The following is a 12,566-nucleotide window of genomic DNA, read 5'->3' on the forward strand; positions in this document are numbered from 1 at the left end:
CAAACTGACGATTTATTTATTACTTTAAAACCAGTTGAGATATGCAAATGAAATTTGGTAGGTTTTAAGAGATAGTTATTGCGGATTTTTTGACATAAAATTAACAATTTAATATTCACCATTGGCGCGCATACGGGTAATATGACCGATCATATTACCCGTATGTACGCGAGTAGTAAATATTAAATTCTTAATTTTGTGTCAAAAAATCCGCAATAACTATCTCTTAAAACGTACCAAATTTAATTTTCATATCTCAACTGGTTTTAAAGCAATAAATAAATCGTCAGTTTGTAAGAAAAAATTCAACATCCCGTATCTCGGAAACGAAACATGTGCGGACATACGTTTATAAAGCCAACTGTCATTATTTTTTCATGCAGAATTACCCCTTAAAGCTTGTCGCATTTATTTAAAAACACCGTGTATTGATGAAGAACATGTCTAGTTGTTAAAGTATCTAACTTTTTTATTATCCAACATAAACGAATGAATCAAAAAGCAGAATGTTAAGAAAACCTGAGGCTATAGTTGGGTGTTGATTTCAGTATTTTATAAATGCTACAATATTCCACAGGGTGATGCGAACTTTGAGAAAAAAAACACAGTTTTATTGGTACACCCGGTATTGGTACACAATGAAAATTTACCTGTTTAGCAACAATATTATTACAGTGGTATTGTTAAAGAATCGGGTTATAACATGTTCAAAAAATCACTTAAATCAGCAAACAGGTTTAGAAAATATGAGACATCAAAAACGACCAAATTTTTAAGTGGGCCGATTTCTATGCACGTAAGTTTATTACAAAAAAAAAATGAATATAAGATATGTTTACGTATGGTTCGTGTTATACACGCTATTTATTTGTAAATGTTATTTACTTGTGCAATTACTTCTTAATATGGAGCTACAGTCTATGGCGATACAGCTCAAGTCGGAACCTGGCCTCCCCCAGCATCCACCACCAAGTATCTCTACTTGATCGGCTGCTCTCCTCCAGTTATCCAACCTCAATATCACTTTAGCATCGGCTTTCACTTCGTCTGTCAAATTCTTCCTTGGTATGCATCCTACACAGATGCAGTTGAAAGAACAGTTATGGCTAAATCAGCTTGGGCCGGACATGTTGCTAGATTGACGGATGATAGATTATAGAGACATAAATGTATCACGAACAGTTTTACAAAATCTTAGTTTACAAATCCTTTAAAATATGAAATAATTAACTATGATATTTATTTATAGATTGGTACATAATAAAACATGATCAATTGTTTACTTGCGAATGAAGAGCACGCAACGGTGTGCTTTTGGTGACATAGTGGTTTTCTGCTAAGTAAGCAATATCATATTATTATATAACGATAAACTTGACACAGTAATGAAAAAAGTATATACATACAAACATATTGATGTAATAAATAAGAGGACGCGAATAGATTGGGAAGAAGTCAGTTAGATTTGGGGCTTGCCTGAGAGTGCCACCTTGGATAGAATACAATGGTTACCGTCATCAACTAAGTATTAAATATATCCAACAAATGTATTGGGAGAAATAAAAAAATATTGACGAGAAATATGGTGTTCCTGATTAACTAACCCCATATCAAGGTAAATCCATCCTTATTTCTTTATATTTTGGACCAGAAAGAATCTAGAATGACGATCAAGATAAGAGACATATCCAAGCAGAGCACGACCACCGATTAGATGGACTGATGATATAAAGCGCATCGTCACAAATTGGATCCAAGAAGCTCAAGATAGAAATAAGTGGAAAACTTTGCGGGAGATCTACGTTCAGCAGTGGACAAATATAGGCTAATTGATATTTATTACCTTGTACATATCGTTCCAAAATCTCGTTCATTAGTGGTTGAGGATTAGTGCTTACGTTTTCACAATTATTCTGTTCATTGGACGCCAAAGATTCGTAGGTCATAGAATCCGAGATTTCTGAAACTGGCGATTTGTGAGCTTGCAAGGCCATTAAATCGGATTCAGTAATTTCTTCGAAACTCTCGGTATCAGAATTATCGTTATCGTTAGATACCTGTTTCATATGAGGATCCGGACAAGCGTAAGCTAAAAGAAAAGTATAAATTATAGTAAAAAAACTGAATTAAAATAGATCAATTTTACAGTTTTACAATTTTTATTGTATTATGCCCAGTGATATAGAAAACCTTTTTGGCTTAACGGCGATCCTTTGCAGAGTGTAGCCTTGTATTGTCCTACACTCTGTTTTTAAACCAGGAGGAGTAATTCAAATTTACCGCGCCGTAATGCTTGTTTATAATTGGTCCAACCGCAGGCAAGTTTATTCCACTTTTATGAAATTTTGACACTATTGACATTGACTTTCCTGGCCCATGACTTTCTTGAGTGTGAATCTGTCTTTTTAGTTTACTTCTCCTGGTTTAAAAACAAAGAATACTGTATCATTTTTCACCCAAATTCAGCCAGTTTTTGTATATTTTATATATAATATAAATCATGTTCTGTCATATTTTACAAATATTTACATTTCTTACACAAGTACCATTATTTTTACTTATTGTTTACCAACCACCACAATAGGGAACTTGCACATTTTTTTTACATAATAATGTTCAGTTTTGTTTAAAAATGAGATTTCCAAAATTTCACGCTTCAAAAACTCATAATAACTTAGAAGTACAAAATAGTTCAAACGACCCGTGATATCACATACAGTCGGAAAAATGAAAGAATACCCATGAACGAACATATAAAACACGCTGTATTTTCCTGTCAGAGTGTCACAAAGAAAATTGTCCAGTGCAAGTACATGTAACAATAATTATTACATGTACTTGCGCTGGCCAATTTTTTGTGTGACACGGTGACAGGAAAATACAGCGTGTTTTATATGTTCGTTCATGGGTATTCTTTCATTTTTCCGACTGTAGTTAAACTTTATGGTTATATTTAGGCATATTCTTCTTCTTTAGTTTTTGGCCTCCACCTACTTGGGTATTTGGCCAGTGCTCATCGTCGCGGAATAAGGGAAAAATTTATATTCTAATGACATTTATCGTTTGTCATTGTAATAATATATACCAGTTTGTTGAGATTGGAGTTTGATACAGTTTCTGAAGAAAAGGAAAGAAGGCTTACTATCGAAAATAAAAGAAAACACTATAAGTGTTGTTTAGTGCCATTTTGTAAAAGCACAAGTTTTCTATGTTTTTAAAATAGTTCAAACGATGAAACGTATTTTCTACTGACGTTCACAATGTCTAATTTAAAATTATATACAATTTTCTTTACTTTGTTGGTGCAGAATGTAAACACACAACCATATGACGTCACGACACGTTTTGGGCTAGCTGCAATAATTTGAATTTAGAATCGTCTTTAGGGGCCCAACGGAACACAAAAACAACTTTTTTGTCTTTGATACATGTTTTAAATTATGTTCTGTTGTGATTTATAACATTTTTTTCGAATTTAAAATTTTATGCAAGTTCCCTATTTATAATAAAGTGCTTATCCGCTGGAAAGTTTGACATGTAGAGGATATAACATGTCGACAGTGCTTCTCATGATGCTATTATTTGTAAGCCGTCCCCCACGGGCGATTAATTCAGTTTTTTTTCTTCATTATGTTTTCTTACCTTAGTAATGAAATCCACCTCTTCTTTTCAACCAGATCCTTTGGAAACACAAAGAAACTACATATCCTTCTTTCACTACAGTGTTTACAATCCGTGGCAAAACACATTACTATTCTTATTATACAAAATATGATGGTTCATAAAAGTTCCTAATCTTTGCTTGGTGAATACCACTAAAAAGCTATATGTATTTCATAGAAATTTAAGACCGAATTATGGCGGTATTATCTTAAACACACTTTGCTTAAGAAGAAAAAGCAGAAGTTTCAACTTTATAGTAATTAAAAAGACCTGAGATTGGGCAAATTCTGTCTTTTCAACGTTTGTTTACAAAGTCATAATAACAATATGACAGTCGTGACGTCACACTTCGGCTGTCAATCTTAAAATCTCTTCGTATTTTTCTATATTTAAACTATATTTATGTACATATTATATCATTATTATTATATATTATGACATTTTCTACCATATAGAGTATTTATAGCAAATTTCTAATAATGTATTTGAGACATTGTCACGAAATTAACAGTAGCATTTCAAATAATCTTTTGTTTTTGTAAATCACACATAAAGCATACACATAAGATCGTCCCCCGCGTCGACAGAGTGTAACACGTGACCTATAATCATAGTTAAGGGGTTACATAGGTATTGCAAGCAAAAAAGTGACTTTTAAAAAAAATTATATCTCGAAAACTAAAAATTATTTTTGATTTATGATTGGAACATATATAAAAGTATAGTACTTAAAGTACTCTCAAAAAAATTTTCATTTTTGTAGAGTTGACTGCAATTTTTCGACAACAGCCCTTTTTTGCGGTGGGCAGCATTAACTAAGTCCAGTCTCATCTGAAATCAAAAAAGTTCTTGTAGCTCATATCTCTGGCTAGTGAATGAATAAAGGAATTAAAAAAAATGAAATTTGAAGATTTTACATAAGTTTAAACACATTTTCGACCCCAATTTTTTCCATTTTTTAAAAAATGACCATTTTTAAAGTAGTTTTTTTTTATAAAACAAAAACAATTTCACTTAATAAAAATTCCTTCGTTCATTCACTAGCCAGAGGTATAAACTACAAGACACTTTTTGACTTTTTGATTTCAGATAAGATTGAACTTAGTTATGCTGCCCACCGCAAAAAAGGGCTGTTGTCGAAAAATTGCAGTCAACTCTACAAAAATGAATATTTTTGGCTGAAAATTTTTTTGAGAGTACCCTAAGTACTATACTTTTACATGTTCCAATTATAAATAAAAATAATTTTTAGTTTTCGAGATATATTTTTTTAAAAAGTCACTTTTTTATCCGCAAGACCTATGTAACCCCTTAATGTTCCCAGCGGATATTTATCTTACTGTTAAGCTTCGTTTACTGAGTAACCCCGCTAATACCCTGTTTTGGATGTGGCAACTTTGCTTTAATAAAAAAAATTAAACAATTACCTTTTAAACATCTCAATAAGAATCCGAACGGTATTAAAGGATCCATCATACACAGAAGTCTCGCTGGCGACGGTATGTAATGTACTAAAGTAGGTACGTATGCTATAAATAACCCGGCCATCGTAGGAATATTTTCTTTGATACATTTTAATGTTGTACTAAGTAGTAAGTTTGCTCCCGCAGAATCTCCTGCCCCGATAATAATTTCACCTAGAACAAACGAAGAGATTAGTTTTGTTTCAAATACACAATAATATTCCATATTTTTAGATAATCAATATTTTTTTTGCTAAATTTTTCTAATGCTATGCATTTATCGATGGAATCTGGTCAAGAATAACCTGTTGTGTAGCTCCTACATAAATAGTGTAACTTATACAACTCTGGAGAAATACAGAATAGCTGAAGTCTGAGTTTAATGCACTTCCAAAAAAAAAACAGGAGCCAAAAAATGCGAAAAATACCGTACGATAAGCTGGATGAGTCATCTCCTAAAATTGTTCCTAAAGATAATCCATAAGAAAATTTACGAGCTACGTGAAAGCCAAATTTCCCCCAACCAGTTTGGGTTCATAAATGCTGTTGTTACAAGAGAGGCTTTGTTCTCAATACAAGTCTTATTCCAGAGATGCAGAGACGTCAATTGCGATGTCTGTTGATTACGAGAAAGCGTTTGATCGAGTACAGCACAGCAAGATGCTGCAAATACTAAAAGAAGCAGGAATTAATAACCAAGATATGAAAATAATTAGAAACCTTTACTGGAATCATACTACAAACCTAATTGAAGGTGAACACACCGAATATGTGAAAATCATGCGTGGAGCGAGGCAAGGCTGTATTTGGTCTCCTCTCCTCTAATTTTCAATCTCTATGCTGAAAGAATATTTATCCAAGCTTTGCACGAACCTGAAAAAGGTATTCTACTAATGGTCTAAGAGCTAGCAACGTTTTCGAGAAATCATTTTAAGACGGCTGATTCTTTCATATATTGTTCCCTTGTTCCCAATGCTTCCTCGAACACCGTACCGGCCATCTGGCTGCTGATACAGGTTGCGTTCATTACTGCGCAGCACACCTGTACAGGTAAACATAAAATCAGGGTGATTGATTAGTGTGAAAAAGCTTAGTAGATCCGCTATAGTAATAGATAGCAATAAAAGTTAATAACAAAAATTGTAGCTAACTTTGCGCTTCACATTACAAAATTAGTTAGAATGTTACAGGGTGTTCGATAACATAGTGACAGACCGAACTTTTGTTTTTTTTAATGGAACAGCCCAAATTTTATTTTATATTCGAAATCTTCTTAACTTCCCCATCACAAAAATATAAAGGTTTGTTATGTTACACATGGTATTTACAAAGTTATAACCAATGTTCTATGAAAATCGTAATAAGTTCAGCTCCCTGTATAAATAAAAATAAGCACAACAGCAATGGTTTATTGGTGCCATATTTTTTTGTTGATTGTCAAAATTTATAAAAATGGTTGATATTGCTAATTTTCTTTATATCGAATACAGGTTGAGTCAAAACGCAAGTACATTATTTTCACAGTACATAATTTTAAATAGAACACCCTAATAAATAACTTGTTCTGAAAATTGAAAATATCTCGAAAACTGACAAATTTAGGCATATGGAATATTATACAAAAATTAAAGTACGGTAATGATATTTTTCGATAGTAATATAAAATACAGGGTGTTCCATTTAAAATTTCTGAGAAAAGAATGTACTTGCGTTTTGACTCCCCCTGTATTCGATATAAGAAAAAATAGCAATATCAACAATTCTTAAAAATTTTCACAATCAGCAAAAAAATATGGCACCAATAAACCATCGCTGTTGTGCTTTTTTTTTTATTTATACAGGGAGCTGAACTTGTTACGATTTTCATAAAAAATTGGTTATAACTTTGTAAAAGCCCTATATAACGTAACAAACCTTTATATTTTTGTGATGGGAAAGTTAAGAGGATTTCGAATATAAAATAAACAAGCTGAACATGCGAGCATTATCATAACGAAAACTTTGTTTATTTACGTATTTTAATTCATAATATGGAAAAATCGCTATTATGAAAAGTAGTTTAGAATTAATAATTATGTTTTAATGTGCAATTATATCATTCTAATTTAAATGTTATGAACTATAAAGGTAGTTTACTCTCTCGATTATTATTTTTTATATACCTCGTATAAAATTAATAAAATTTCATATATGATGGTTGCATCATAAATCTTAGAACATGAAGAGCTTTTTATGAAGAATAACTTTTCTTCGTCAAATTAAAAATAAAAGAGTTATAAATGAAATGTTGTTGGTATCCATAATTTGAGAAAAATCTTTAATTTTTTTTCCGTTAGAAGGATGTAATTGCACATATCAGAGCATAATTTTTTATACCAAACAATATTATTTCATATACTGTCGGTTCGCTAAACTCAGACACAACTGGCTAGTGATTTTAGTCAATAATTTTGCCAATGTGGCAAAAAAAATGATTACTAATTAGTTAATAATTACAAAGTAATTATTAATTTTTCCAATTTTGGCAAAATTCGTAAAAAACAAAAAATTACCTACTAAAATCACTAGCCAGTTGTGTCGAGTTTAGCGAACCGACTATATTTTAATTTCATAGCAAACGTAACATTCCATTTATCATAAAGGGTATATTCATTATATTATATTATCATAAAGGGTGTCGTATATTCGTATAAACCGTTTAAAGCTGTTAATAAATTATTGCTTTTAAAATATTTATACTCAAATTGTATTTTTGAACATCTTATTTATTTTATATAATAATTAAATTCACTATCAAATGTCATTGATGTTTTATTAATACTTAATTTAAAATTTAGTTTGACATTCACGAAGTGTCAAACTCAAATGTAAATAACCTACGCTTTGCTTAACAAATCTAAATTAAAAAACTAGCCTACTTAATAGCAACGATTTCAGCTGGACGTGTAGTGTGTCGGAAGGAAATAAAACAATTGTGACGTCACATTTTAGACTTTGAGGTCGATTATCTCGAAAACGGTTAGAAATATCGAAATGCCGTTTTAAGATTTGGATTCAGAAGAAAAAACTACATAAGAATCCATCGATAAATCTGATCTGTGTATTGCAGGAGCGGCAACGCAATAACACACACACTTTTGCGAATTTATAAACGAAATGTTTTCGTTGAATATAGGGTGTTCCATTTAAAAAAAACATAAGTTTGGTCTGCCATTATGTTATCGAACACCCTGTAACAATCTAACTAATTTCGTAATGTGAAGCTGAAAGTTGGCCACAATTTTTATTATTAACTTTTATTGCTATCTATTACTATAGCGGATCTACTGAGCTTTATCACACTCATCAATCACCCTGTATATTGAATTTAAATTATTTTAGGACGGAAAATTTTTTTGTCACTGCTTTTTAAACCACAGAAATGTCTGGCAATTACAGTTCATATTTCTAATAATGTTTAAAAAGTAATGACAAAAAAATTTTTCGATTGTCATTTGTTTCGAGCTCCTCTCATATGTTGTATAATCTGTGTATAATATTAATAAACACGGTTTATACGAGATATGACAGAAGCTCGAAACAAATGACTGTGAATGAAAAGCCCTATTCCCTGACACAAACTGAAAATGGAATGGAAGAATTTATTTATATAAAGGCACGAAATTTGCATATTAGCTTCATTTTAATCCATCAACACATATTCTCTCTTGGGGTAAGAAAATTCATGATTTTTTTCTAATAATTACATTTCTACATCTAACAGTTTTTATAATTTTTTTTCTCTAACCTCCAAGTGTTTAACCATGTGTTTGGTTTCTATATTTCATTTCATCTATTAATATGCATTTAGTAATCAGTTTAACTATTAGTAATTTATTCCATTTAATTTACCCTTGCCATCTACTACTTTCTGAATACTATTTGGCAAAGGTAAAATTTGGTTTTAATTTCTTGATGTTTGATATGTGTTTTTATCTTATAGTTTTTGGGAATAAAACCACTTTTCTCCATTCGGGAGCCTCCAGTATAAAGCCTATCGCCGGCGATGACACTAAGGCTGACAGCAATGAGACCATGACATCTAGACTGCAACGACTACCATTTCCAGCTGCAGGGGCCTAGGGCCGAACATCTGCCCAGGTCTACAAGAAGTCTACAGCAGTACCATTCTACATCAAGAAGTTACCATCGAACCAGATACCAAAAGCCATAAGTATAATCCAGAATTATTGTTAGTTTTTGGCAAGAAAATATATTTGTTAATGTCATATTTTTATTATATCTTTATTGAACAATAAACATGATTGGTTAAAAATACTGTTTTGTTTGCTTCCATTCTGAATTTTCAGAGTTCATATCTAAGATCTTAGGTGGTTGAAATATTATTTCAATTACCTGGGGTAGTATTTCGCTTTGTTCGTTTCAAAGTGCTAGTTTTTGTAACATATATTTTACATTTTTGTATTATGTGTTACCTGCAATTACTGTAGACAACGGCAATAAATATATTACCTGTACTCCCCAGAAAATCATGATGTTTCTTGGCCCAACAATAAGCGTAAAGGACTTCTTCTAAAGCCCTCGGAAAAGGAGCTTCAGGCGCTAAACTGTAATCGATGCATAGTATAGGAATGTCCAACTGTTTCGCCCAATCCCTGAGGTATCCGTCGTGTGATTTTGACGATTGAGCTACGAATCCGCCCCCATGACAATGAATCATTAGGCCCTTCGAAGGGGGCTCCACTGACCTTCCTCTGGTTCCTAACATTCCTTCTCGAACCTTGTGGCTTATCAATCGAACTTGTACTGATTTTCGACCTAAAATATAAAAAAAAATTGTAATAATTATACAGTGGTAGTCATAATTTTAGAGAAGCTGTAACGATAGCGTCGCCAGCTCGCTCCTCTAGCTAATCAGCGATGTGTACACACGCCCTCTCACCTTTCTTTCCACTACCATCGGTAGGAGATGGATCATTAGCAATGATATAAAACGAGCTTTGCCACCACAAAAAGAGAGTTCTGTGGGTGTGTTGATCTGATAACAACTCCATTGGCTCTAGGATATTGACCAACGGCCATCCGCTTCTGCTAAAGTGTTGATTTATTAGCAGCTCCCAAATGGGGCCTTAAAGTGTTTATTTAAGGCCAAAAAGTCCTGCTGCGACGACCAAGTATTGATTGGTCACTTTTCCGTTCCTTACCTGATCCAGTATTCATCGATACGTCTACTTCTAACTTAGAAGTTGTTCTTTCTCCTTGGCGTATACTGACTAACTTGTGTATACTGACTGACGCATCGTATTTTCGTTGCATATTTATTGTTTGCAGATACATTCAAGTCGTAGCATCATTGAAACCTTCGCTGGAATTGATATTTTATTTTTATTGCACAGAAAAGTTAATTTTATTTTGTTATTTATTTATTCAGAACACATTTTTATTTAAATTAAACTTATGTGTTACTGAGTCTGGTACCTAACAGAGCTACCCGCTACAAAGCAGAAGAAATGCTTGAGGATTGGAAAGAAGTCAGAATTATATTAATATTTAAGACATTAGAAGTAACAGACTGTAACAACTACAGGGAAAGAGTAATTGATAGACGGATAAGTGAAGAGACCGAAATATCCGAGAATCAATTTGGCTTTATGCAGGGCAGATCAACAACAGATGCAATTTTCATTATAAGGCAGTTGATGTAAAAATACAGGAGTAAAGAAACAAACGCTCATATGGTATTCATTGATCTTGAGAAAGCATATGATAGAGTTCCTCGAGAGATTCTGTGGTGGGAACTCAATAAGAAAGGAGTCCCTGGTGAATATGTAAAGATTGTGAGGGATATGTATGAGGGAGTAACGACTAGTGTTAGGACAGGTGTGGGAGAGACTGATAAATTTCATGTCAAAGTAGGATTGCACCAAGGGTCGGTGCTTAGTCCGTATTTATTCTCATTAGTTTTGGACCAGATAACAGCAAAATTACAGGGTAACATTCCATAGTGCTTAATGTATGTTGATGATGCCGTGTTAGTAGGAAATAGTGAAAGAGACTTAGGACAAAAACTGGAACAGTGGAGACAAGCTCTGGAGGAAAAAGGTTTAAAACTTAGTAGGACAAAAACAGAGTATTTGGAATGTTCATTTAAAGATGGAGTTACTACAAATAAAATGGTATCTTTGGATGGTGAACTGATTGTAAAAAGCAATAGTTTTAAGTACCTGGGATCGGTATTACAGAGTAATGGAGAAATAGATGGAGATGCATGCAGTAGAATTAGGGCTGGATGGATGAAGTGGAAGGAAGCGAGTGGTGTGCTCTGTGATATGAAAATTCCAATGAAGTTGAAGGGAAAATTGTATAAAACAGCCATAAGACCAGCTATGATGTACGGAACTGAATGTTGGGCAGTGAAAAAGAAAGAGGAACAACGAATGCATATGGCGGAAATGAGAATGCTTAGATGGATGAGTGGAGTGACAAAAAAGGATAAAATTAAAAATGAGTATATTAGGAGAAGTCTAGGTGTGGCACCAATTGATGCCAAAATGAGAGAGCATAGGTTGAGATGGTTTGGTCATGTTCAACGTCGAGACGCTAATCACCCAATACGAAGGATTGCTGAAGTGCAAATTCCTGGAAGGAGTAGGAGAGGAACACCAAAGAAGACGTGGGGGGAGACGATTAGGCAGGACATGTTGGTAAAGGGGATTAATATTGATATGACCCAAGATAGAATTGTATGGAGAAATGCAATTAGGGAAGCCGACCCCGCATAGGGATAATTCAAAGATAATGATAAGACTGTAACAACTACAGAAGAATGTCATTGCTGAGTACAACATTCAACATTTTAACAGCCATCATCAGACAAAAACTCACTCAATTAACAGAGAAACAAATTGAGAACTACCAGCAAGGATTCAGGGAAGGCAAATCCACTACAGAGGTGATCCAGATAATTACACAAATAATCGAGAAATGCCACGAACACAACACAGAACTCCATACTCTCTTAGTAGACTTCAGATAAACCTTTGACTGTATTGGAAGAAATAAATTATTTAATGAAATAAAAAATCAAGGCAGCCCAAACACAATTGCAATAGAAACCAACTGCGATGAGGCAACCACACTATTCAACATAGCAGTAGAAGGAACAGTCAAGGCCAGCGAAATTATTAAAGTAACTATAGCCCAATACTCAACACAAAAAGCAGCATTTGCAGATGACATAGTTCTTATGGGAAGGGATAAGGAAAGATAAAAAAAATCATTAACAATCCTGGCAAATGAAGCACGGAAATAAGACTAGAAATTAACGAAGGAAAAACAAGATATCTAATCTCCTCCAGAAGAGAAGATAACAAGGCGAGAAACATCAAGATATAAAACTACACCTTTGGAAGAGTTCATATAAAATCTTGGGAGTAATAA

The 12,566-nt window shown here is 33.2% G+C and overlaps 1 protein-coding gene across 1 annotated transcript in view; it reads right to left on the reverse strand.

The window, feature by feature from the left end:
- Positions 1 to 12,566, reverse strand: part of LOC114328556 (hormone-sensitive lipase) — a 68,362-nt gene that overhangs the window by 13,819 nt on the left and 41,977 nt on the right. The window contains exons 5-7 of the mRNA XM_028277442.2: positions 9,639 to 9,944; positions 5,091 to 5,300; positions 1,844 to 2,089 (exon numbers count right to left, since the gene is read on the reverse strand). Coding sequence (XP_028133243.2) covers positions 1,844 to 2,089; positions 5,091 to 5,300; positions 9,639 to 9,944 — 762 coding nt within the window. The remainder of the gene's footprint in view (positions 1 to 1,843; positions 2,090 to 5,090; positions 5,301 to 9,638; positions 9,945 to 12,566) is intronic.

Source organism: Diabrotica virgifera, chromosome 3 (genome assembly GCF_917563875.1).
Source record: "Diabrotica virgifera virgifera chromosome 3, PGI_DIABVI_V3a".
Taxonomy (NCBI): Eukaryota; Metazoa; Arthropoda; class Insecta; order Coleoptera; family Chrysomelidae; genus Diabrotica; species Diabrotica virgifera.